Source organism: Aythya ferina (genome assembly GCF_964211825.1).
Source record: "Aythya ferina genome assembly, chromosome: 6".
NCBI lineage: Eukaryota > Metazoa > Chordata > Aves > Anseriformes > Anatidae > Aythya > Aythya ferina.
In genome coordinates, this window is record NC_140303.1 from 33,938,347 (window position 1) to 33,965,106 (window position 26,760).

At 47.5% G+C, this 26,760-nt stretch overlaps 1 protein-coding gene across 2 annotated transcripts; it reads left to right on the forward strand.

The window, feature by feature from the left end:
* Positions 1 to 14,626: 14,626 nt before the first annotated feature.
* Positions 14,627 to 26,345, forward strand: MARCO (macrophage receptor with collagenous structure). Of its 2 annotated transcripts, none has more exons than XM_084524683.1 (15): positions 14,627 to 14,922; positions 16,858 to 16,959; positions 17,280 to 17,492; positions 17,885 to 17,929; positions 19,348 to 19,392; positions 19,728 to 19,835; positions 20,586 to 20,693; positions 20,802 to 20,846; positions 21,239 to 21,337; positions 21,433 to 21,486; positions 22,111 to 22,155; positions 22,326 to 22,433; positions 23,655 to 23,696; positions 24,036 to 24,212; positions 24,548 to 26,345. In XM_084524683.1, exons 1-15 carry the CDS (start codon positions 14,742 to 14,744, stop codon positions 24,676 to 24,678), a joined length of 1,503 nt encoding a protein of 500 aa, XP_084380809.1. In that variant the 5' UTR covers positions 14,627 to 14,741; the 3' UTR covers positions 24,679 to 26,345. The 2 variants fall into 2 exon arrangements, with proteins under 2 accessions (XP_084380809.1, XP_084380808.1); XM_084524682.1 differs by lacking the exon at positions 14,627 to 14,922 and adding an exon at positions 15,568 to 15,784.
* The last annotated feature ends 415 nt before the right edge of the window (positions 26,346 to 26,760 follow it).

The following is a 26,760-nucleotide window of genomic DNA, read 5'->3' on the forward strand; positions in this document are numbered from 1 at the left end:
GATATTTCCTTATGGTGATGTCAGTACATATACAGTAATTAAAGGCTTTGGTTTTGGAAGGCTGTGACTACCTAGCTTCCCAACTTATATCTGGTGCATTTCCACCGCCATGAGGGTGACAATGCTGGGCTTTCCCCTTCATGTTTCTCCCCAGCAGAACAATCAAGTTCAATCAAACTGCCCAGCACTCACCTGGTAAAGAAGCAAGTTGTGTCCTCCTAGTCTGTCTCCAAACCACCTCCTCTGAGGCAAGAAGTCTGAAGCCCTCAGCTGCCGGCCCAGCTAACATCTTTCAGCTACTCATCGGGAGCATGCATTCCTCGGGAAAGCACGATAAACCCGGCACTTAACAAGGCTCGCAAACCAACCACACAGCTGGACGAGACATTTGGTGCCTCCGACAGTAAAGAGAGGAATGCTTTGAAGACTGGGCTTGTAAGGCTGAGCTCTGGCGGCTTGCTCTGGAGCAGCCCGGCAAGCGGCCGGGGCGGCCGGGCCGAGCTCAGCCTTTACAACTCAGCAGCCCCAGCACTGCCCTGCCCGGGATCTGCATGCATGGGGCCTCCCGTGATTTATATTTATCCCCCACTCGGCTCCTCACACTCTCTGAGTCCGCCAGGGCTCTGTTCCACATTAACTCACCGGCAGGTTGCAAAGCAGCTGCTCCCCCAGAGAAGCTTTTTAATAGGGACCCTGCACGTTGTCATCTCCTGCCACCCCCTGCTCTTTCTGGCCATGCTCTGCTCCTCTGAGTCTTCACTCCAGTCAACCTCAGAATTTATACTTATTTATTTATTTATTTATTTTTGACAAGGTGCAGCATTATGCCACTCGAAGAGCAAGGACCCAAGCCAGCAGGGAGAGCAGGAAGATGCTGGGTCCCCACCTGCATTCCCACATTGCTCCATTTCCACCTCCGGTGCCCAGCAGTGCTGAGCTTTTTCTATTCCCACAGCCACAGGGAGCCTGCAGCAGCAGACCCAGGAGGGTCCTGAGTTGCAAATGCTCTCAGTGGCTGACCAATACCGGGTACTCTGAGAAAAATATCTGCTTTTCTCAAAACTGCTTCTTCTAAAATGATCCCTAAATTATAACCCACTACAGGTGATGGATTATTTCACTGAGCACAAAACCAGGAGGTTTAGAAATAACTTTTTTTTTTTTTTTTTTTCCTGAAGATCAGTGAGTATTCACCATGCTATTAGCATAGTGCCTGCATCTTTTTCACCTGCAAGATGCCCTTTTAGTAATACCTTTCATATATATATATATATGTATGTATAGATATATAACTATATTTTACAGAATACCTCTGAGACCCTTACTTGAAAAAGCAGCATGCTGGCCAGCTGTGCAACATCTTTGGGAAATTTGGAGTGATATTTTGATATCTGGACTTTGCATGGAACATATTTAGGCACAGGGAAGATTCTGTCTTTTCAGAAGCAACACGCACACACCAAAAAAAAAAAAATAATAATAATAAAAAAAAGTCCAACCTTTCCTTATCCACCCTGGACTTCTTTGGGCACCTGCCAGCAGAGGCAGAGCACCTGCAGCCCGGGCCGGGCCGAGCCCCCCGCAGGCTGTGCCGCTGGCGCCGCGCCGCCAGGTGGGGATGCTGCAATGCCGAAGAGCCGCTGGCCCCAGCGGCTTCCCCCTGCGAGCTGAGGATTTTCTGGCAGCAGAAAGCTAGGTAGTGCTTGGTGTCTCAGTCCTGTGCACCTCGCCTGGCTCCCGGGGAGGTTATCCCCCTGAGCATCTCCCTGCAGCATCACTGCATGATGAGGGGTGGAAAATATCAGAGAAATTGCAACCGAGTGGTCCCGGAGGCAGCTGAGCTTCTCCTGTCCCCTTGGCTGCTTCTGGGGCTGGGGTGAGAGAAGATACAGCAAGAGAAGTCAGGTTGTCTCTCCTTCTTTCCTAGAGCAAGGTGACACCGCCGTCATGGCAAGGTGATGGATTTCGAGCAATTAAGGGATTTTCTTCCTCTAGCGGCTCAGCTGGGCTGGAAAGCTCAGCACTTCATGCTCCTGCTGACTTTGACTTGGTTTCCAAAGAGGCAGAAGCCACAGCGAGAGCAACTCCTGTGTGGGGGCTGCGAGTCATGGCTCCTTAAATAGCTCAGGATGGGTTGAGGAGCCCTGCTTTTCAGGGCAGTGTGGAGTTGTAGGTGACAGGAGGCATTTCCCCCAATACACGGTCCGCTGCTGCCCGTTCTGCCCCTGGGTTTTGGAGCAGGATGCTGCCCACCAGCCCCTGCCAGGAATGGGGTGTCCCACACAACAGGTAGGGGCAAACAGCAGCTGGGGAGCTTCAGGGGATTAATAAAGTACCTGACAGCCTAGAAAAGAGAAGTGGGAACTTGATTATAGTCTTCAAATATGTAAGAGGTTATTATAATGAGGGCAGCAGTCAATTGCTCTCCATAGCTACCAAGGGTAGGACAAAAAGGAAGGAGCTTAATGTTTAGCAACAGAGCCTACTAGTAGGCATTTGGGAAAAAAAATAAATTCTTTCTATCCTTTCTAACTGTGAAGGTCATTAAGCATTATGACAGGTTATCTAGGGAGGGCTTGGAGCCTATGGTCTTTGAGTTTTAAAAGCAGATTGCACAAATGTCTGTCAGAAATCATCCTAAGACTCTTGCAGATCAATGCTTTTTGCTTTTGTGATTTTTAAGGCTGCCCTGCACCAGGTCTCACCTTCGCATATCACGACCCCAGAGACAAGACTTGGTAGAGGGGACATCTGGGTCTGGGGAGCATTTTCTGGAGCATCACCCATGCAGGCATGGTTCTGCAAGCCTTTCTGACAGCATGTCTCAGCTTCTCTATCCAATTTGTTTATTTCATACTTTGCCCCATGCATGATCCCACAACTCTGTTTCAACCCAATATTAATGTTTTGGACATGATAGAACAGTTGCATTCTAAAAGCAAGGAAGAAAGTTAGCTCTGCCTGCTATTTTATTTGTAAACAGCTGAGGAGATGAAGCTGTTCTTCAGCAACTGCTTTGTTGCTGGGTCTGGCTGTGCCCATACAAAACACCATGTCCAGCAGTTTATTCCACATGGCTTTATTCTTTTTCTCACTGCTGTGGTACAAAACACTAACGTCATGGCTGGGTTTAGTGTCATTGGCAGGAGCTGGGATTCCTTTGCCATACTGCTGTAAAGCTGTCCCAGGCAATTTATACTGATCAAACTATTAGAGATAATTTTTCAACTGAGAACTATGCTAAGGAGGGGGCCCAGGTGCTGGTAGGAAGGAAAGACGCCCTGCAAATCTGCCGGGGTCAGGGAGCACTTGCAGACCCGAGCTGTCCCTAGCAAGCCCTGTGCCCCTGCCCAGGCATCTGCCCAGTGAGTGCTGCAGGGCACATAAGCACTGCCCACTCAGATGGAGCAGATCTTTTCTTGGTATAATTCCTGTACATCTGCCCAAGAAGCCTGCAGCAGTGGGTAGGAAACAGAAGTTTCTCTAGACCATGGAGGCACGAGGTGGTGGGGTTCCTCAGCGTCCATGTAGCAAGTTACCAAGGCCAAACAGCAAGAGCAGGTTGGTGTGGGTACCCAGCACCCACCATGGCAGAAGTAGAGCTCAGGAAGTCCTTTTCACTAAAAGATCCAGCATATCCATATGGGCAGGTCCACCATGGCTTCACAGAAGAGAAATCCAAGCCCATGGAAAGCTGCTGGGCTGTTCCCACTCTGCCCAGCTATGCTGCTATCTCCCACCATAGGCTTCAGAAACACCACGCATCACCAAAGCTCACCTCATTGCTCCAAGACATAAACCTGGAGCAACTTGCAGCATGGCAGCTGTGCAGATGGGAGCAGGCTGAGCGTCTGACAGAGAAAGAGAAAAGAAGTTGCTGAAAAATATCAGCAAGTTCAGTTCTCCTCCAGCTCCGGCCAAGTCTGCTGCTGTGGGACACCACTGTCGCCAGGTATCTGGAAAGTGTCAGTTTAACATGATGTGCTCATGGCTTGAGCTTTATAAGGGTTTTAAAATATATATAAAGGGTATAAAATGGTAAGTCTGAAGATTTTGCTTCAAGATAGCCATTTGCAAATGAGCCCAAGTTGTCACCTATGTCTGAAAGCTGTTTCTGGTGTTTGGCTTGTCACTTCTATGTGAGGATTTATCCTAGGATGTCACCTTTTTCTATTCTTTTGATTTATAGAATATGCTCAAAAAGTCAGAAGAGTGTTCAATGATCCGGCTAGTTTAGATTCTTGTCATCACAGCACTGAATTTGTGGTGAAGGCCTCACCACACACCTGAAGATTTGGAAACCTGGATGATGAAATTTCCTGGAGGAGCAACGCGTTGGGCAGATGCCATGCAGGTCAGCCCCTGGCACCCAGCTCACACCTCAGAAGGTTCCTGAGACTTATGAACATTGATCTCCAGCAGTAGGGAATGTGGAGGAGTTCAGACAGAAGACAAAGTGAGCTGCTGGTAACAAGGACAGAGCTAACAGAGTGGCCCAGAGAAGCCCTTACCCGGAGGTAGCCCAGCCAGGTGCCACCCCCACTCCACACTCCGAAAAGAGAACTGCCCCTGGGAAAATAAACTGTTTTCTTATGTTGTTCTTTTTACTTCTCTCTGTATCTTTAGCAAAGGCTCCACCAATGACTTCTGCTCATCTCAGCTCTTTTTCTTCCTCAAGCAGGGCTGGGGTGGCTCAGGACAGTGATCGCAGAGGACTTTCTCCTCCATCAAAACTCTCAGCAGCTAAACAGGGAGAGAGCTAACAGTGTAGTCAAAATGGAAACTGCACTTATTCCTTTGTACCCTAAATCAGCGCTGGCCCCTTTGCTGCTCATGACGGCCCTTCATGGCTGCAGGCACAGGGCAAGGAGGTGCTACCTCCTGCTAGCTCCATTCACCACCCCAGAAGACAGATATACCTATCAGACAGGCCTTGGCTTCAGAAATCCTACAGGACTTGCTTTTTCTTGTCTGTAAGTTGCCTGATAAACTATACCCATTCGTGGCCAAGTTTCTCAGAGTGTGCCTGCAATGGTGCATCTTCATCCATCAGCCTCTTTACATTAATCGTGCCCTTTGCACCTAGTTAAAATGTATTTCATGGAGGTTTTCTATTCTAATGTTATTTTAAAGCAAGAAGGGTCTTGTGGGGCAGGCGGTATGAAAATATAATAGTGTATGAACGAGGAGTGGGAGGGAAGGTCACTCGCCTGTTATTTGTAGCACAATACCTGATAAGAGGTCATTAGGCATTCAAAGCCACTGAAGGACTTTAATTAAAAATGGAGCTTTGAGAGCCGGGTAGAGTCTGCTGAACAGACTTTCAGAGCAAAAAGACAGAGAGAGGGAGGGAAAGAGAGCGGGAGTGGACCAAAATGACAATGAGCTTAATTAAAGTCAGGAGGAAGCCCATGAAACTCATTTCCGTACTCCCAGGTTGTTTTTTTCCTGGTGCCCTGGAGCTGCAACATCTTCATGTCTGCCCAGCACAGAGGCCACGTATCTGGGTACCAAGGGCCTCAATGCTCTGTCCATGGGACCATGAAATTTAGCAGTCAGTGCAGGGAACACTACTCTCAAAATATTCTGTATTTTAAATCCATTTATTCCCCACATTACCCTGCCCAGTGGCATCACAGTGACTGCTCCCCCTGCACCACACCACGGTGGGAACAAGAAGGTGCCAAGGCAAAAGGGCAGCTGGTTCTGTAAGAGGAAAAACCCCACAAAGAACTTTAATTCACTTTAAAAGAGGAGGAAATCATCTTGCAAGACAAAGAGAGCAGTTCTGTGCTGCCCAAGGGTAAATTCAGAACTTCCCCATCGCAGCTTCTCTCTCCAGGGTTATATCCCCAGCATCTCCATTTGTGCTGGGACGCCGAGAAGCATTGATATATGTGCTCTGAACAGCTGCAAGGCAGACACAGCCACTCTAGGCTGTGAAAATAAAACAGGTCATTTGTCCCCTGCTATTTGCTATATGCAATATATCATAATTAAGTAACATGAGCTTGCCGCCAGCCTAGGACACTGCCACAGGGCTGGGATGTGTTTATATCCTAGGACTGGCAGTATTTCTACCAGTCTTGTTTTTTCTAATGTTTCTTTAACCATTTTTGTTTATTTATTTTTATTTTTTTTTGGTGGGGGGAATCTTTTCTGTTTGTGAAAAACAAAGTTCAGAGGCACTTACTGATGGATGGGGCTGAGGCTGCACAATGCGACACCCACCATGTACCACTGGCCCACGCAGGGTCACTGTTCACACATATCGTCCACACACCACCAAGCACCAGAATTTATCCCCATGGAGGGCTTTATCTATGTCAAGAGCAAACAAAAAAGCCCGTCTCTTGTCCCTTTGCTTGTGTGAGTACGAGGGGCAGAGCCAAGTGCCAGACACAGCGTGGGTCCTTCCTCCTCGCACTCCTCAGGCTCACCCCCAGCCAGCAGCTGCATGAAGACCATCAAGGAGGAGCTGAACATGGTGAGCTTGTCAGCATCCTCTGTGGGTAAGGACATGTCATTGCAGACATCACATCAGACCCTTGCATGCACCAGTGTAGGACTTTCCACGCCAGCAGAGCTGTATCATCTCTACTAGCAACGTAACTAGGCTGACAAAACACTATCTGAAAAAAAATTTTCCTTGGCTCAGCTTTCTGTGAGGATGTATGATGGTCTTTTGCTCCCCAGCCAGCACATCTTCACCAGAAACATGTTGCACTATAGACCGAGCCCTACTGCAGTTGCAAAGGCAGCCAACTTAGACCAGTGCCTAACTTTCCATCTGCTTGTTGTTAGCTGGATCTCCACTGTCTCGAGCTGGAGAATGAAATCTATGACCTTGAACCACTTTCTTTTCATTTTGCCTAGGGTTTTGATATACTTCTTGTTGGTTTGGGAAAGAGAAGTGTTCTCCCAAGTCTCTATGTAGAGATGAGTTTCCTTCCAGATCTTATTCTTCAAATACCCAGCCCTTGACTGGTTGAGGGAATGAACTCTGAAGGTGAGGTGGCATTCGGAAACTTGAGCTCATTTCTGCTTTGATCATTTTTTTCCTTAATGGTGTGAGCTACTGGACTGTCTCTCTCCATAAAAGAGTGCCTTTCTTTAGCTTTCTCTGATGTACTAACATATAATGTATTTATTTTTGGCACACACATTTATTGGCATGTTGACGTCTTTTTTGATATTCTTCCCACCTCAGGACACTCCATCAATCCACAGTCCTTAAGCAGAGACTTTTAAATGCACAACAAAAGAGAAGTCAGGTTAATACTTTTTTTCTGTACCTACAGTGGGGCCATCTCTCCCAGGCTTCTTTAGCCCTATACAAAGGTTGGTGCCAAGCCAATCTGAATTCCCTTTCAAAACTCAAACCGTGTTTAATGGGAAAGGTATGATTTCATAAGCAGATCCATGCAAGTTTGATGTTGTGCAGACAAACTCCCGTAATGATTAACATGTGGCACCTTGGTCCGGTTCACTCGGTTATGCACTTATATCACAGTGAAAACTGCTTAGCAGCTTGCTTGCTGCAATTTAGGGAAATTAGGATCTTCAGAGACACACTGCAATTGTCACATGCTTTATTGACATCGGGGTCTCTGATTTTTCACAACTTCTTCTTAATATTTTTGGCAAGGGGAGGCATGGAAGCCTTGTTCTGAGCTCTCTGCAAATCCCTTTCAGATGTGGAAGGGGGGGGAGCAGGGTCCAGTCTGCCTGGCTTGGCCTCCCACCAGCTGGGCTGACCTCCCTCACTGACCCTTGCCCAACCCAATGCATGCACCCACTCTCTTGCTTTCAGCCCTGAGAAGCAGGTGTTGGCTTCTGCAGGAGCATTGCCAAAAAAGAAGGGCCAACTGAGGCACCTGCATGTCCTCCAATGGCCCCAGTGAGAAGGTGGCTTTGAGGAGCACCAAGGAGGGTCTTGGGGTCCATCACAGTCCATGAGTCTTCTAGACAATGTCCTCCAGTTCTCCTACCCCATCGCTCACACCAGCAGGCACAGAAACGGCCTGCTTGGGCCCCCAAAGCCTCTTGTCTTTCTTGTCCTTTCCCCGATCCTGCCAGACCCAAAACCCGCTGACATCCAGCAGAATCTGCCCCTTGACTTCAACACACATTGAAAGTGACCCTAGATCCTGGCTACTGCACACCCCTCAGGAAGATTAAACAACGTGCGGTGAAGGCATTTACAGCAGCTCAGTTAATTTAAGCACAACGGTGAACGTGAATCGGGGCCTGCCATGTAGAATTTCTTCATGCCATCAAGAGCGCTGTATTGAATTAAAAATATCTGACTTATTAACGAAGGCAAATAATCACGAGCAGATCTTATTATTTTATTGGGCTAGAGTTAAATATTTGACCAGTAATGAAAACCTATTTCTAACGGATTTCTTCTCCCTGTCCTCCTCAATAAGTTTCTCTTAAAGTATATATGCATGTGTGGTTTTGATGTTTGTTTTTGCTTAAACTGTGCCTTCTGCCAGGTTTCCTGGTGGTTAGAACAGAAGGAATTTATTAAGAATCATTTTTTTCTCAGTTATTTCCACAATGGTATTGGACCAGCCTGTGATGGCATTTGGGTACACTTTGCTCTCCCACCAGTGCCCACCACCAGTACTGTGGGGACACACAGGGGATGCAGAGGGGTATGGTGGGGTTGGAGGAGCAGACACCTGTGTCCAGGGTGCAAGCTCCCTCCCCTCATCCATTATTATTTCTCTGCACAAAACTACCTGGCATTAGCTCAAACTGGCAGTGGGATTAGGAGACACCACCAGAAATTGTCTTGAGTGAATGGAGTTGTTGGCAAGGCATCAGGCCCTCAAGAAAAGCTCTCTTGCACCAGGAGGAGAAAATAGAAAGCCCTCTTGCACCTTGGTCAGGAAAAGACTGAAAAATGTGTTAGCAGCATGTATGCTGTCATCTGAAGACCTTTTTAACAGCTTTCTGTCAAAACTCTGCTCAAGCATCCACAGACCTGTGAGAACAGCTGTACTCCTGAATTAACAGCTTTGGAGGCTCCAGCTCCTCTGCTCAAGCCATTCTGGGTTTTCAACTCTTACATAAATACTGGAGAAGACTTAGAGACTAGAAAAGAAATGTGGTATAATGTTAAGGCTTGGAATTAGACAAGGGTCAGGGATGCGGGGCAAATTCTATTTTTATTCATCAAACACTTCAGCTCCACTTGATCTGTCACTGCCAGAATAGCGGGAGTAAAAGGGAATTCCCAGCTAGTTCCCAAAAGGATCTCTGTGTTGGATATGGAAATGGGCACCAAGGGCTGAAGGCTGGTACAAAAGAATTGTTTTTCCCTAGAAAGACTTGCCCATGCCTAGGGCAAGTGAGCCTCTGGCAAGATGTGAGCATGACATAATTCCCCAGGCACTTGGACACTTCCAGCTGGGTTTGCTAGAAAGAAAAGCATCTGAAAGCAAGTAGAGAAAAAGCCACTTGCTTTGCTCTTTTGATCCCAGTTTAAGTCCGCCCTGCTACTAACATTAGCTCATTTTGTGAGAGGCTCAGATGAGAACATCGAATCAGGGTTTTGTGTTTATTTGGGAAGGAAAAGCAAGGGAAAGGAGCAGGGATGACACTTGCCTTTCTTGTGCATGTGAACTTAGAGCCCTTTGCTGACATGTGAGAAGGGAAGTCCAAATGTAACATAAGCTGCCAGTCCTAACACATGCCCCAGTGCAGGACAAGCCTTGCTGATGGCCCCCGAGCTTCCAAACAATTCCCGGCCATTACAGGGCTGACACACACAAACCAGCAGCACCCGACCACTCTGATGGGATCCCTGCTCCGCCCGTGAAGATCCTTCACCCCACTGTTGTCACTTCTTGCCACTCCTGATTCCTTTCCTCTGGGCTACTTCCTGACCCCTGAGAACAAGGCCATCTTTAAAAAACACTGGAGAATCAAAAGGATTAATTAAGAACCGGTTATCCTCACTAAAGACAACACCGGAGAAAAGCAGCAATCGATTATTGGTCCTAATTAAAGGAAAGCATAAATGAAGCTTCCCGTAAGGGTGTCTCTTTCCTTTTCTGTCACTTTCTTTTTCTCTTGCACTGATGCTGGCAGTTTCACACCCAGGCCTATTTCCTAGCAATGGATTGAGCAAGCTGAGCCCTGCGTGACTGTCACTGCAGAAAGGGACGTCACTGCCAGGGAGCTGAGGTCTGCTGCTGGGCAGACAGGGGCTTCAGGGCTGTGTCAGCACCCGGAGAAGAGAAACAGGAGCATGAAAAGCATTTTCAGAGGCTGAACTTTAATGCCTGACACTGCACACGTGTTTTACAGGACAGTTGCTTCGAGTTAATTCTGTATGGACTGCTGTCACTGACGGTTTCAATCTGTGTGTGTAGCTGCTTGCACACGTCTGCTCTCCACGTTCATGGGCTCGGGGTGGTTAGAGGTTAATGGATTTTCAAGCTGAAGTGTTTGCCAGTTGCATTCAGGACGTGGAAATTTGGGCCAGAAACCTTATCGAAGATGAACCATCCCATGCTGTCCTTCCGTGGAAGCCCATGTATTAGCTTTTTAATTTGTTTACCCAGCGATAAATCCAGAGTAACATGTTAATGTGCAGGCAATTAATTGGGATGTGCCCCAGTGCAAGGTCAATACGGGATAATAAACCTTTGTAGGAATGTCCTTCTGAACGATCTGCTGGCTACCTGCCTGGCTTAATATTTAAAACTACAACTGCCCTGAGCCTTGGCTCGTTCCAGAGGTTTTTATACACAGAGGAGATGAGGACAGGTTAAGGACCTCCTTGCTGGGTGGGTTGTGGGCACCCAGCTGGGCAGAGGCGACCACAGCAGCAGACGCAGCACCATTGCACAGGCACAGAACTGCTCAGCAAACCTAAAACAACCCGGGGATTTTAAAAGCCCAAGGGGTAGAGGAAAGCAGCAATGTTGCTGCATGGTCTGCTGTGCATAGACAAATCTTTTGGCCTTGCTGAAAGCTTGTGACAAGCCAAAGAATCCCAGATGAGGACAATCAGGGAGCAGCTGACCTCTCCCTGCAGTATACCAGCATCAAATCCAACCATCCTCACGTGGCTGCCCCTCGCACACCTCATTATACCTCCAAAGCCACATCAGATCTCTGGCATCAGCTGTACCCAAGCAGGGGACAGCCGTGGACTAGGCGTGTGGGCTCCTTGAAGGCAGAGCTGCCTGTCAGGAGGGGCTGCCTTGCAGAACATATTTTTTCAGCTCCGAGGGTGGCCGGCTCAGCCAACCCTGACTATTCCACCAGGCTGCAGAGGCCAACCTGGTATTAATTCACCTCAAAGAGCAGGTTGAAGTCATTAAAATATTTTGCAGGTGGTTCCTTGAATTCATGGTGCAGCTGGATCCAGCCTAAAGGGGAAAAAAAAATAAAGGAAAAAAAAATAAAAAAGAAAGGGAGGAGAAGAGGCAAGTTCTGATGAAACACAAATTAACATAACTCATGGAAGGGAAAGAAAATCTGGTTTCAATCACTACAACAAAGCCAAGCAACACATCAAGCTGGAGAGGAGAGACATCAGGCAGGCTGCACCAGGGGTTTTATTGCTTTAGCACAAGTGTTGCAGTGCAGCTCCATGAATGCCCAGGTGCTGCTGCGGCAGCTGGAGAGGTGGCACATGGGGATGCAGGCTCTCCAAGGGCTCCGGACTGGTGAGGAGGGACACAAAATGGGGAAAAACCTTCTGTCTTCTTTCATTCTGAGGCCCGTTGGGAGGCAGATCCCTGGGAAAAAGTGTGTTTTGCATTGCGATGACCTCAGGCATGGAGCATCGGGACTCCCTATGGTGGTGTCTGCGTCGGACAAGGACCTCGCCTCTAACACCCACTCAAGAGTCCCATCCACAAGTGGTCTGTGGATTTAAACACCAGGGATCTGAAAATATTCATAAGTCCATGCTCCCATATTGGTCCGGGCTCCAGCTTTAATGCCCCAGCAGAAATCACGGACGTTCAGATCTTGAGTGTTTGTCTCAGCCTCTCTTCTGCATGGAAACCCTCCAGGCACCACAACATTTCTTGCCCTTCAAGTCAGATCAGCTTGTTTTTTTGGGGTGTTCTGGCCAGGGCTGGGCCGGAAGGGACCCTCACAAGGGACACCACAGACCTGACCCCTTGGTGAGCTGCCCATGGGCAGATCACTCACAGCATGCTTTGACACCCCCTAAGTTCAGCAGTGTCCACAGATAGGCACAGGCACTGAACATCTTGGTCTTCATCTGGGAGAACAAGGCACACCCCAAACTGACCACGAGGATATTCCCACCCATGTGATGTTTTGCTCAGCAGTAAAAGCTCAGGCAAAGAAGAAGGAAGGGGGGATGCTTGTGGTTATGGCATTTTTCTTCCCAAACAGCTATCACACGTGCCGAGGGCCTGCTTCCCAGGAAGTGGCTGCATAACTGCGTGCTAATGGGAAGTAGAGAATTGATTCATTCCTCTTTCTGCTTTGCTCACACAAACAGCTTTTGCTTTCCCCACCAAGCTGCTATCATGTCATTGAAGTCTTCTCACCTTCCTTTTGTTTTCTTCCCATTCCACGGGAGGAGAACGCTGAGCGAGCGTCTGAGCAGATGTGTGGTTGGTGGCCACTCATCACAAGAGCCCACTGGGATGTCAAAGCTTACCAGCCCAGGTCATTCTAAAAAGAGGAAGAGAGAGAAAAATCATGTGAAATAGCAAAAGCAAAACAAAACAAAATCAGCTAGTTTAAGAACAAACCTACCACTGCAGAGGCAGAGGCTCTGGTCTCTACCAGACATGTCCCAGGTCAAACCACACCTGCCTGGTCCTGCAGGAGAGCACTGCGGTCTGTGGGCAGGAACACTTTTTATTTATTTATTTTTAATTCCATCTGCAGAAACAAACACGAGTGCAGGTATTGTGATATGGGGTAGACTCTCACCTTTTTGGCTGCCACTGTCACTTCAGTCTAGAGGCAACTGCCAAAATAGTGGAGGATGCTGCCCTGGCTCTCCTGACATGGGGCCTGTTTGTGTTCTCACCTCTTCCCTGTCTTTTGAGGGGCACCAAAGCTCCCTGAATTCTGCCCATTTATACCTCGGACAGTTTGGAATCCATTAGGTGAGTTTGGAAACACTGCCATGCTGATGGAGAAACACCTCTGAGCTAGGACATCATTTGGGAAAACAAACAAAACACCTTAAAAAAATCACAGATTCTGTTCCTTCAGGATAAAGGCTTATCTTGAGGAAGCTGACATCTGTCCAGGCTCCCTGGCTATATCACTGCTGAGAAGCACTGCGATTACCTAACGCCAGCCTGGAGCAAGGCGTAATGACTCTTCACTCAGCCATGAGTAGGCAACTTCTGGTGGTGACAAATGCCTGCAGCTGACACAAGTGGTGAAATGAGATGAGAGAGGCAGTGGGCATGGCCAGGGGCCAGACACTTCTTTTGCCCTCCACCAGCAGTTACCTGTGGGCCCATGACACTGGTGTGGTTGTGGTCCATCCTTAAAACTCAGCTCAGCTACGGTGCACCTTTGAAATGAGAGCATGAGGAGAAACTTTTGCCCAGCATGAGCCACCAGCATCACAGCATGGGAGGAGAAGGGCTAGGGTGAGCAGGAAGACTTGAGGCTCTTCTCCAAGACTTTGGCAGAGCACTTCAGGAGAGGCAGGAGGAGCATCAGGAGGGAGAAGAGGCTGAGAGCCTGGAGGGCGAGGCTGATGGCCCAGCAGACATGTCCCATAATGTGCTGGAAACTGCTGTTCTATTAATAATCATATTGTTTCAGCAAACCCTCGATCCCAGGAGACCACACTGAATCAGCAGTTTCTTTTCTTTTTTCTTCCTTGAGTTAGTAACCCCGGTTGCACAACCAAAGTCAGTCTGATGCTGCAGCCAGTGGTGGAGCAGCAAGAAATGAACAACAACAGAAAGTGGGAGGTGGCAGACGCCCAGCAAGTGTGGTGGTGCATGATCTCTGATACTGGTGGCATGGCTGAGATACCTGCTGCCACGTGAAAACAGGGAAAAATGGGAAAATGGGAAATCTGCCACTGGTTTGCAGAGGCTGACATCCAGATGGATATACACTGCGATGCTCCCAGGCAGCCAGGTGCCTGAGAATCAGGCTTGACCACCTGGGTGAACAGCCAACGCTGGCAGCTGGAGTTGAGCAGGATCATGGCTTTGCCATTGACTTCCATGCAGTAGCGAAGTGGAGAATTGGACTTTGAACCCTGAAGCAGTGAGGATCAGGACTGTGTGGCTAAAAGACTTTGTGCTGCAGCTCTGCTGTGAGCTGCAACTGAATGACATCCATCACTACAAACATCCACCTGCAACCATGCCCAGGCCATCACCTGGCCCAGCCAGAGGTGGCTTCACACCATTAGAGGTGGGCTGGATCTGAGTCCTCACCCCCTGTGGTGGTGATGCCATGAAGGGAGAGCACGCACGGGTGGTTCCTGTGACTCGGCAGCTCTGTGGTAACCTCTCCAGCCACCCTAATAGCAGAGAGATCCTCTTCCTCTCTGTTGGTGCCTACCCAGGTCACAGCTGCGTGTTTGAAAGGCAAACGCAGAAGTCGATTTCAAAATCCCCACTTATTTTTGTTTTAAGCCTTTTCGAGAGCAAGGCAGCAGGTGCAAAAGCGAGGGTCTCACTGCACGGGGCCGTGCGGCTGAGGACTTCCAGCTGCCTGTGCCCCAGGTTGGCGTCTTGCTCTCTCCCATGGCCACCGAAAGCTGCGAGGATTCGGCAGGGCCACAGCTGGGCAGGCACCTGACATCGGGGAGGGGACCCTGTGATGGTGGCTCCTCTGTGCCTCGGAGGGGACAGCGGGTGGCAGTGGCAACGTGGGTGCGCAGGGCTCTGCCCAGCTCCTACCGACGGCTCTCGCCCGACGGCCTGGGTGAGTCACTTTCCTCTGCGCCAGCCCTGGCACAAATTTCGGAGATGGCGAAATGCCATGGGGGTGAGATGTACAGGGTGTGGGTGAGGCGGTGAGGTGGTGGAAATGGTGTCTGTGGAATTGTGTGAAGTAGTTTGGGGGCTGGAGAGAGCCTCAGTAGGAGGCTGCAAGTGTCTCTCCTCCATTATACCCCAAGCCCACTTTGGCTTCAGCCGCCCCCACCCCACCATCACTCATTTGTCCTTACAGCTCCCCCTGATTCTTTTCCTCCTTGCATTTCAGTCACAAATCACCATACTGGTGCCCATTAGCATGGGGTTTATCACCATGCAGGACTTCACCTGTCCTCCCAGGGGACAGATCTTGAAGCTAGCATTGAACCCAGGGGTCTCCTTTCCTTCTGGAGGAGGTTTACTTGTGGTAGGAGCTAAAGGGCCACCTGGCACACAACCCTCCTGAAGTGCAGAGATGTTTCATAAGTCAGGGCTGAACTTCTTGCAGGACCACACTCGAAGCTCTGTGGATGTGGTGAGTGAGCAGGGAAGGGCAGCTGAACATCTCAGCTGTGGGACGTTTTGAGGAACTGTTCAAATTACCACATCAGAGTTCTCACAAGTCTATAAAAACTGAGCAGATAGGAAAAGCATATCAGAAGGCATATCAAATCAGGAGGCAGATAGGAAGTCCCTTCAGTTCTCTGTTATGCCCCGTCTGACAAGGATCTAGGTTAGCCACAATACGTTTGTCATGAAAATTAAAGACGGATACGGAGGAGAGGGAAATTCAAGTGATATGAGCACTTTCAGTATTTCAGACAAGATTGGGTTTGCTTCAGCTGCTACTACAACCTTTCAGATAAGTGGTAAGGTTTCTTTTTATTAAATGGATTGATGTGGATTTTATTATGAGAAACATAAAATGGAAATGATGTATTTATACTGACTATTAAATGCTTTTCACAATAATTATGCTACTAAATTAAATGACCATTTAAAAAGAGCAGTATATGAAATCGTCCTTTCCAGCCAAAGCTGATGCTGAGCATCATAAAATAGTTCTCTCCCTGTTTCAGAAAATGCCTAATTTCACTGAGTCAAGCTGTCATGTCTTAATAGTTAAGATACTGAAATCACCAGATCCAATAAAAAAAGAAAAGTTTGTGAATTTTTAGCTGAATATAAATACTTTATTGCTGACTAAACTATTCTATTGTAAAACTAATTAAATCTTTGTACTCTATTCAAGCTAAGACTTTCAACTCCTCATTACATTACTTTGAAAAAAAAAAAAAAAAAAAAACTCGATTAAGGGTAACTTATTGCATGTCTGAAGTAATTATTAATGCTTCAAAAATACTTTTTTTTTTTTCTCCTCAAAGGCCAAATTTGACAAAGCAGTTCGTTTCTTTTACACTTGCTGGTGACAATTCATTTTAAATGTTACAACTTGTTTTCATGTGCTCTGCAGTTCAGTTTGTTATTGATTTCTCATTTGTGTCAATGTGCACTTGCATCACTGTTGGAGCCACAGGTATGCAGGTCCCTGGGGAGGGAGAGCTTGTGCTCTGAGCAGCCTTCTTTGTGTGGCAGCCTGGGACAAATAAACACGATGGAAACAGGAATTTGTTGATGCAGAAAGGGGACAACTGCTCTGCTCGTACTGTCACAGACTGGATTAGGTCCTGATGGAAGTGAGCTGGTTAAACCAGCTAAGGAAAAGATGCCAAGGGTGAATTGCAGTGCACAGCTTGGGTCAGTTCATGGAGCAGAGGAAGGCAGCCTGCCCAGTTCGTGGGACCCAGTGGCCTTGCAGGGCTCCCTGACATTGGAAAGCACTGAGGTTTTAGCATGGCCAGGCCTGAAATGGCTGAAAACAAGCAGAGTTTGTAACAGAAGAGATGTGAGAAGATGTTTGTCTACTTCTGTTGGTTTTTAGAGCCTCAAAGCCAAAGAAAGCCCTCCACATGCTGTGCTCGGACTGCCCTTTGCATCTACCTGCTGCTGCTGACGGTCGGCCAGGGGCTGCTGGCATACAAAGGTAATGCTTACACCTACTGCAGCCTTGGCACCCAAAGGAGCTTTGCTGGGTGCTCTGGGACCGCATGGATGAGGGAGGTGAGCACATGGACAGTCAATGTATCTGCTGCAGGAAGCCAATCCCCAACCCATACATGTGCTTTGCATCTTCCCTGGGTCCAAATGTCTGCAACCCTGGCTGCAGCAAAGACCAGCATGTGAAAACAGGCCCCTGTGGTGGTACTTAACTGCACGGGTACCAGGGAGCTGCTCTGCTTACCAGGCATTTCCCAGCTGGATCAGGCAGGGAACATTCACTGCATGGATGTTTTGTTTCCTCAGTGTTTAAGATGGAGGAGATGCTGAAACACCAAGAAAATAACGTGTCCTATGCAGAAGGGGTGATGGGAAGGTCCTATGCCAACAACCTTCTTTTGGATGGGGACATGAGACATGAAGAAAACTGGAGGAGAAGCATAGAAAGGGAAATCATCATCATTAAAAACAGCAATGCAAACTTGGAGACAAGGATGAGCAATATCAGCCTGGTTGCAGGTATGGCTCCATTTCTCCATGCTGGCTATTCAGTGGGGAGAGCTGGTTCTTCTGCACCACCAGCAAGGCTGGGCCAATGCAGGGAAAATCTAGTTCCAGGAATAACCTGGGCAAGATTTGGTCTTCCTATGCAGTAGTTAATGATGCTCCAGTGTCCAGGATGCTGTCCATGGAGGTGTTGCAGCTGGAGAAGCCAGAGCACTGCCCTGTGCTTTGCCTGGCGCTCTGCAGCTGTGTGTGGGGCTGGGGGCTGCTCTCCCCCCCTGTAACTCAGTGCCCTCCAAAAGGCTGCAGTCTTCCGCCCAGACTTAACCAGTATGTCCTCCCCTGAATAATGACTACTGAAAAGTATCCATTACATATTTATGTAATCCATTACATATTTATTTCAGGGCCTCCTGGACGCAAAGGAGATCCTGGTCCACCAGGTCCACCAGGTATGTGAGCAGATGAGCCACAAGAAACTTTTCTCTTTTTCTTTCTTCCTTTCTTTCTTTCTTCCTTTCTTTCTTCCTTTCTTCCTTCCTTCCTTTCTTCCTTCCTTCCTTCCTTCCTTCCTTCCTTCCTTCCTTCCTTCCTTCCTTCCTTCCTTCCTTCCTTCCTTCCTTCCTTCTTTCCTTTCCCTTCCCTTCCTTCCTTCCTTCCTTCCTTCCTTCCTTCCTTCCTTCCTTCCTTCCTTCCTTCCTTCCTTCCTTCCTTCCTTCCTTTCTTTCGTTCTTTCGTTCTCTCTTTCTTTCTCTCTTTCTTTCTCTCTTTCTCTCTTTCTTTCTTTCTTTCTTTCTTTCTTTCTTTCTTTCTTTCTTTCTTTCTTTCTTTCTCTCTTTCTTTCTCTCTTTCTTTCTTTCTCTCTTTCTCTCTTTCTCTCTTTCTCTCTTTCTTTCTCTCTTTCTCTCTTTCTCTCTTTCTCTCTTTTTGGTAAGACATCTGATGTGAGGATTTGGGATTTCAGTCACTAGACTTCTATCCTACTAAATGTGCAGTGCCCTGGCCATGAGGAGACCTGTCACACTTTTGACTGATCCCCAGGAGCCTCAGCTTGCCCTAGAGAATTCAAGGAGACTTTCCCGATCCCAGCTCTGTGGGGCCTCAGACAAACAGTGCATGTAGCAAGCAGTGACAGACCTGGGACCTTGTCCACCCTGTCCTTGGGGGAACAACTACATGGGCTTGGGAATGAGCTGTGAGCAAGAGTTCTCCTCTGCACAAGCACAAGCTGCTGCACTGGGTCCATGGGGGTGTCAGGTGGAATTGCACCAGCTGCAGGAGATAAATGTCTGCAGACTGAGGATGCAGCAAGACCTGATCTCATGCTGGCTCTGCTTTTAGCAGAGGTTGGACCAGGCACTTTCCAAAGAAACTGAGGTTTCTGTGATCCTGTGATGATGATCTAAGATGCACCCCTTGTTAGGTCAGGTCTGTATCTCATCCATCCCTAGTTCTTGGCTATGCTGATGAGCTTTGCTGAAGAAAAAATAGATTTTTAAAAAATCATCTTTTTCATATCTTCCTGGCTGTGTTCACAACATTGAAACACAATCTCCAGCCAAACACTGTTACTATTCTTCAGAGCCCAATAGCTCAGCGCCTTTTCAGGGAAAATCTCCCCAGAGGTCCCCGTGAGCAGGCGGTCAGCAGGGTTTGGCTGGGGGACAGCTGGCCCCTGCCCAGCACACACTCAGCCCAGCTCCAAGGACCTCGCTCAAGTGCCTGCCTTCACCTCTGCCAACTGAAGATTGGCCTCAGTGGTGACCAAAGGCACATGCACAAAGGATGATTAAAAAATTCACCTCTTCTTTTTGCTCGTTATGGTGAGTAGATGATGTGTATCAGCTGATAGATGTATTTTACACCTCAGGGCTACAGGGACCACCGGGGACTAAGGGAGACCAAGGAATCCAAGGTAAGGTTTTTCTGACACCTGAATCACTTCTGTGGATGAGCATAACATGACTTTATGGATGATTTTATGGGCAATCTTGTCCTCAGTTAAGATGTAAGTTAGTAGGAATGTCATTGGAGTTAAAGAAATAAGCCTATGTAAAATTAATGCGAACGAGAGCAAAACTTAGCTGGAAACAAATCTTGTCTGAAAGAATTGTCTTGCCCTCTGCCTCTGGCACCGCTCTCAGGTACACAGAGAGCAGTGTTTGGCTCACGCTGTGTGGCCTGCTACTGCTGCTATTCACTAGGCACAATATCCACTGCAGCATCAGAAGTGTGGTCTTGTCCATGCAGGCTTACAGGGACTGCAGGGCACGAAGGGGAGTAAAGGAGATCCTGGCCCTGCCGGCCCAAGTGGTATACCCGGAGTAAGAGGAGAAAAAGGAGAGATGGGGTATGCAGGTAAGGCTTCTTCACTGTCTCAACACTTTTAAGATTCTCCCATGTATTCCTATTTAAATTGGAACACCAGATGAAGTTTTCATAGGTCCCATTTTTCATAAAAACAGGACTGGGTTTGATCTGGAGGGTTCTCATTTTGTGTTGTGCTCCAGCAAAGCTCCCAAAAGGGGGGAAGGAGTGCAAAATGCTGACTCTGCACTGTGGAAGTCTCCTCATAGAGTGACCTTAGTTTGATGAAAGGCACAAGTATTCAATTATCAGCATATCCCAGATTTAACCAGCAATGTTTACAGTAGGATTTTCATGGTATAAAATAATACAATATAATTTATCTACAGAAGCACATGGATGTTAGTTTTGACTATGTTAAAATCTCCTTCTGAGAACTCTATACCCTATTTAAGGCTTTTTTACACCATAAGTAGGAGAGTTATGCACTATGACTCTCCCGTGCAGCACACATTAGTGGGCATCTCCCAGACAACCAAAATTCAACAGCCTCAAGTAGGCTTCACCCAGAGAGGAAAGGCTGAAAGCAGCAGATGTATGTGGTGCAGATGAGGGAGGACATTTGCACAAGTTGGCTAGAGATCCCTCAGAAGTAAACCACCAGAACCCACCAGTCTGGGACAAACTTTGGTGCTGGGACAGCTGGAAGGAGATGCTCTGCCTTCAGGGACAAATTTTTCTGTTGCATTGGTTTTATTTGTTTCTTTTTGATTTACATGCATGTGCTGGGCTGTTTGGTAGGTATCCAAGGACAAAAAGGTGAAATGGGCAAGAAGGGAGATCCGGGGCCCCCTGGACCTGTGGGTCCTCAGGGAAAACAGGGAGACCGGGGACTGCCAGGTTTGAATGGTAAGTGCAGAGGATGCAGCACAGCTGACACGTGCTGTGCTGGAGGGCTGCCCCAGCTGAAGCATTTGGCTAAGTCTCACTAGCACTGATGCCAACATTTTGTTACAGGTAGCGTGGGGGAGCCTGGACAACCTGGGCAGAAAGGAGAGGCAGGTAAGGAGCACAGAAGGTGCAGTTTCTTCTAGGAATAGGAGACTAATCTCTTTAAGATGGTGAGTCATGACAAGGAAAGCTGCAGCCAGAATAGCTCCCAGCATGGATAAGAGATGATGATTAGATGGAGAACCCATGCCAACATTGTGCAAACCCGTACTGCAGCCAAACCCTACTCAATGTGCAAGAAAACAAGAGGGAGGGGAAGGTTTTATAAGACCACGTCCTTCCTGACGTGTGCATGCACAGTTCTTTGGGGAGAATCGGTGTTTGCTTTGCTTTCATAGGGATAACTCAGTCTGCACTGCACGGGGGTCAGTGACAGAGATATCTTTTGTTTTCCTCTTTTGTGTATTGCTTGCATTTCACACTTGCTGTTGTTCACCCCCAAGGCCCAGCTGGAGAACAAGGCCCCCCAGGAGTTGCTGGCCCCAGCGGCAGACCTGGCCAGAAGGGGGAGAAGGGGGACCTCGGGCCCAAGGGCAATCCAGGTATGAAGCTGCCAAAACCCATTACCCACTGTCCTTCTGCACTGGCCTCTCTTTGCATGATAGATTTACTTTCCTGGACTTGTTTTTACTTTTAGGAATGGCAGGCAGTGCAGGACTCAAAGGTGAAAAGGGAGACATCGGATCAGCAGGTAAAGGAGCATTGCAGGAAAAGGTCTCTTCAGAGGCCAGCTTGGAGCACATAGCCCAGGCCTTTGCTTTGACCTTCCTCTTGAGGGAGTCCACCTCTGTACCACGGGCACCCAAAACAACAGAGTAATGTTCTGCTGCACAAACCTATTCTGGTGTATTTCCTTTTTAACTCTGAATGTATGTAGTGCACACTGCCTCTCATCTCCATCAGGTTGAAGTGCTGCACCCTCCTGCACTCCTGGCTACCCAGATGATAGGGAGCCACCTGGCCCAACGTTACCTGTTTGTCTTGTGAACCTGAGGTTTTGTGCCCAGGCTTTCTGTGGTCAACAAGGACCTACCTGGAGGTGGAGTCTCTCTGCCAACATTGGAGTTTAGGATGTGACACAAATGACCTGAAATCCATCTACTTATGAACACAACTCTCCACTGTCGTTATTTTCTCTACTGATGAGGTCTGCCCTGAGTATAGTGGGAAGTAAGACACCAACTTCAGAAATAGATGACTGCAGTCTAAACAGCTAGCCTAGACTGAGTGAAACCAACCCTAAATAATAGATTGCATAAACTTTTTTTTAATTGTATAAATATCTGTTTGTTTGTTTTTCTTTTCATGATCTTAGGTATTCAAGGGGAAAAAGGAACAAAGGGAGACCAGGGCCCATACGGTAAATATTTTTCTGAAAGCATTACTTATTCTGATGATGGTTAAGCACAGTACTTCAGATATCACTTTCCAGTTCTCTGAATTAATGTGAAATGCTTTTCACACTGTTTCTTTGGCAAGGAACAAAAATAATGACTTTTTTTTTTTTTTTTTTTTTTGCTTTCCACACAGGCAGCCCAGGCCCAATTGGTCAAAAAGGAAGCAAGGGAGATCCTGGCAGTTCTGGTCTAAAAGGTGAACGAGGAGTAAAAGGAGAAAAAGGAGACCGTGGAATTCCAGGTAAGACCGTTTGCCAAGGGCTCTGTGGAGCTGAGGGAACATTTGGGATTGGAATTGTACACAACAGCCTGGCACAAGTTGCTCTGGGGCACTTTTTCAGGAGCAACTCAACAGATAGATCAGTCTTCCCAGGGGGTGGATGTGAGGAGTATCACATTCATACCTTGGGAGTCTTGCTAAAAGATATGTAAGTAAACACCTGCATTGGATTTTCTCAAATCCATGTCCAGAGACATCTTGCAATGTACTGTGCTTCTGGGATTGACATGGTGGTAAGGAACAGAATCAGCAACACAAGGGCTATTTAAGAAAGCCTCTCTAGTCTCAGGACAAAAAAAAAAAAAGAAAAAAAAAAAACAACAAAAAAAAAAACACAGTTCAAAAGGACCAACACTACAACAGCTCCCTGTCCTTACCCACTTCTTTTGCAATCACTGAATGCTTCCCAAAACCCCAAGGCCTGGTTCAGTCACCATCCCTGGAGGTCTTTTAAAAAATGTTTAGATGTAGAGCTTAGTGATATGGTTTAGTGGAGGACTTCTTAGTGTTAGGTCAGAAGTTGGACTCGGTGATCTTGGAAATCTCTTCCAACCTAGATGATTCTGTGATTCTGTGAAAATAATAAACAAATTATTATTTGCAACAGGCCACAGGAAGAAACCATTCTTTTTATTTTTTTATTTTTCAGGTGTTCACACTGAACAGTATGAGAGCCCTCAGATATAAAGTGAAATGGAGGCTATGTACAGCTCCTCTATGCACGTCTCTTCCGGAGCTTTGCCTCTGGAAGTGGGGTGAAAGGGGAGGAATAGCCTAACTGGGGTGACCCCAAGCTAGGTACTGCACTCTGGGTGGGTCTCAGCTCCCACCCTGCTGCAGAAGGAGATGGCAATATGTGCTTTGCCCAGAGGCTCTCAGAGATGTTATTTTACAGTTAGTGGGAATAAGACATTTCCCAGGAGTAAGTGGATGGGGTTTTATAAACTGATCTTTTCTTGGGCCACAGATTAGGAAAACTGTGCCATGTGTTATCCTACTTTTCTTGCCATGCTGTTGTCACATTCCTTTCACATATCCTCAGTCACTTCAGAAGGTCCCTTCCACATAGAGACAGAGACCTCCACCCACCTGTGACCCACCCAATTACTCAAAAAAAAAGCAGTAACTGGATTTTTCCCCAAAGAGCAGTCAAATATTTGCTTGTTTTTCAATTTGGAACAGGTTCTCCAGGAGCAAAAGGCAGCAAAGGTGAACAGGGAGCAGGTATGTGACTTTTATCTATCTTTTATTGCTTGTCTTTGTTATCAAAGCTACTTTTGAGATCAAGACCAGTGGGTCTCCTGCACATACAGGTTAGCCTTCCAGACAGCTACCAGAACTGAGGGGTCTACGCTGAAAATTTTCACTGAGCCTCTGGAGCCAGGACAGGGCTTTGAATTGTTCAGATCTGAGCTAAAAACTTCAGGTCCCACCCCAGCTGCAGCTGTGGAGATGGGAGCATTCTTCTGGCTTGGGCAGTCACTGCTTCCATCTTTCAAAGTGCTTTTAGCATCCCCACCCATACATTTAGTACAGTCATTTTTCTCTCTTCCAATCCATCAGGTCGCTTCAGCAACTACATACGAATCGCGGGTGGTGGCAGGAGGGGTCGAGTGGAAATCCTTCACAACCAGTCCTGGGGAACGATATGTGATGATGGCTGGACCGTGCAAAGCGCCTCTGTGGTCTGCAGGATGATGGGATACAGCTCTGCCATCTCCGCCTTCACTGCGGCAGCAGGTGAGTCCACAGCAGCCCCCCAGGCTGGGCTGCGAGACAGGGGCTGCACAACCCGCCTGGCACAGGAGGTACGCACACCGTGCAAGCAATGGGAGAGCAAAGAGGTTGGCTTCAAAGGGACAGCTCTGTCCCCTTGGGACAAGATAGCTACATGTCAGGTGCTGCCTGAACTGTGCCCAAAGGCTGGCTTTCCAATATGCCAACCGTGCAACCCAACATATGCCCACAGCCCACGGGGTTCCCTTTAGAAAAGTGCATGCTACCATTTCCTCTGTACATCAGTGACTGCTTTGCATTGTTTGTTGTACTTATTTGTCTTAATTCCTCTTCCAAAGGCACTGGGCAAATTTGGCTTGATGACGTGAATTGCAGAGGGAATGAAGACTCAATTTATGACTGTTCAAAATCCAACTGGGGCACACACAACTGCTCCCACAGTGAGGACGCAGGAGTGGAGTGTATTTGATGGGACCCAGGGCTGCCCCGGGAACCTCTGCCTGCCAAAGTTCTCTGCAGGGCTCCTCGTGTCCATACCGTCAAACGAACTTCTGCAGGCTGCACTTATAACGTCTTTACTAAACATGTTGACAGAGAAAGCTGAATGTTCGACAAATCAGTAACAATCACAAGACCTACGGATAACCTGAGACATCCCAGCTGTCACAAAACAACAGGAGCTCAGACACATGAGTGAGTTCCCAGCTTTGCCAGCTACCTGACATCAGCCCACCTGTAGGAGTTCACACACATGTGTACTCTCAGTCCACAGCACAGGAGAGCTGCTCCACTTGGGCTCAGTGCAGGGGGAGAGAACAGGACAAGCCTGAAGAAAGAAGCAGTTATTGCAGCTTAGCTGGCCCAGTCCATCTTCATCACAGTGCAGTTGTGAACCTGAACCTAAAAAGCCCAGTAAAATAAAAGTACCCAAGACAGCGGATGCTCAGAAATCATCAGGTGATCTGTCTGGAGTGCAAACACAAAGATTCTCCAGAGGAGATGATGATCAGAGGTCAAAGTGTCACCATCCAGGTGCCTCACCATCCTGGTTTAGCACAGACCTGGTGTTTGACCTTGGCCAAGTCCCCTGCCTTCTCTGTCAGTATTTCCCATCCTGCCCCCAAGAACAAAACCCCTACCTTATCTGGTGTGTAAAAATAAGTGCTTTCAGATCTTTAGAAATTAGATGATCCACTAAAACAAAGGGATGATGAATAAAAGCAATAATGGGAAAGTATCAGCTAATTAAACTTTCAGAGTGAAAATATGGTCCCAAAACCAAAAGCTTCTGCTTTAAATGGAAGTCTTACACAAGTCTGAGATAACAGCTGAAAGGCTCCTCTTTCTTCTGTCCTAAAGCTTTTTCATCAGCACTGGGCATTTGGCAGGTGACAAGCAGTCTGTTTATAAATAGCTGTGCACATTGCAGCATCCTGCTTGTGGACCTTTTATTTAAAATATTAAAAATGGATGTAAGCAACCCCTTATCTATGCCTTAATGATAGCTATAACTGCACTTGTTTACACAGTTTCAAAACGCATTTTTGGTGCTCACAAATCCAGATATAGGTGGGAAAAAACAAGCAGTGCTGGTAAGAGCAGCAGACAATGGGACATTCAGGGATGATGTGAGTGAGGAGACCCAGGACCACACAGTACTGTCTGCAAAAATGCTGTTTTGACCTAGAGGAAATGTTTGGTACGGGGCCTCAGGCCTCAGGAAAGTCTGGAAAATCCCAGAAGTTTTCCACTATGCACTCTGGTGCCTTTGACAGCAGGAAAATGAATAGAGACAGTTATCAGTCCTGGCTCCATTTTAGAGGAGGCAAAGAGAATCCGCAACCTACAATGGATGAAACCTGACAAATGACAAATATTGCAGATTTGGTGGAAATAGCAGCTCATCTGCATGAGAAGAGGCAAGAGCTTTGTGTTCTGGTGAGGAGCCTGGTCAGCACTGCTAGCACACTCAGTACCCACACTTATGGTAGCAGCTTCTTCAGGCTCTCGCATGGCACTGCTGAACCTGTGTGGGCTCCTTTTCTTTTTATTTTTTTATATTTTTTTTTTGTGTGTGGTGACAGTATGTAAATGAAGCATTGCTACTGTCAGGAAATAAATGATGTATAAGCCAAATGTCTCGTCTTGTCACATCAGCAGGTGCTGCTTCCCCATTTTCTCAGTTTCCTTGCTACTAGGGTATGTTCCTCACCATTTTCAGGCTAAATGCTGAGGCATTCAATCTGAACAGGCAAAACTGCCACCAAAGGCAAAGTCAACACGTCCCCACTGGTGACCCTTTGGCTGACTTAAATCCCCATAAATCTAATTTCTGGAGAACGGGCACCCAGAAAATACCTGTTGTGCCAGGATTAAGGTGAGGACACCTGGGGCTAGATCTGTATGACCACGGCAAAGGATGCCGTAGCCCTGCCTGTCTGCTTCTAAGCACAACAAGGACAGCTTGAACCCAAGCTGCTGTCCAACAGTGGCCAACCCAGTGCAGATGTGCTCACACCAGTACAGTTCATTCTGGTCCGGGAAGGGAAAT

Coding starts and splice junctions, on each gene's coding strand:
- MARCO (XM_084524683.1), top strand. CDS start 14,742: ATGGCCACCGAAAGCTGCGAGGATTCGGCAGGGCCACAGCTGGGCAGG. Junction 20,847..21,238: donor TGGGCAGAAAGGAGAGGCAG/GTAAGGAGCACA, acceptor TTCACCCCCAAG/GCCCAGCTGGAGAACAAGGC. Junction 23,697..24,035: donor CAAAGGTGAACAGGGAGCAG/GTATGTGACTTT, acceptor CCAATCCATCAG/GTCGCTTCAGCAACTACATA.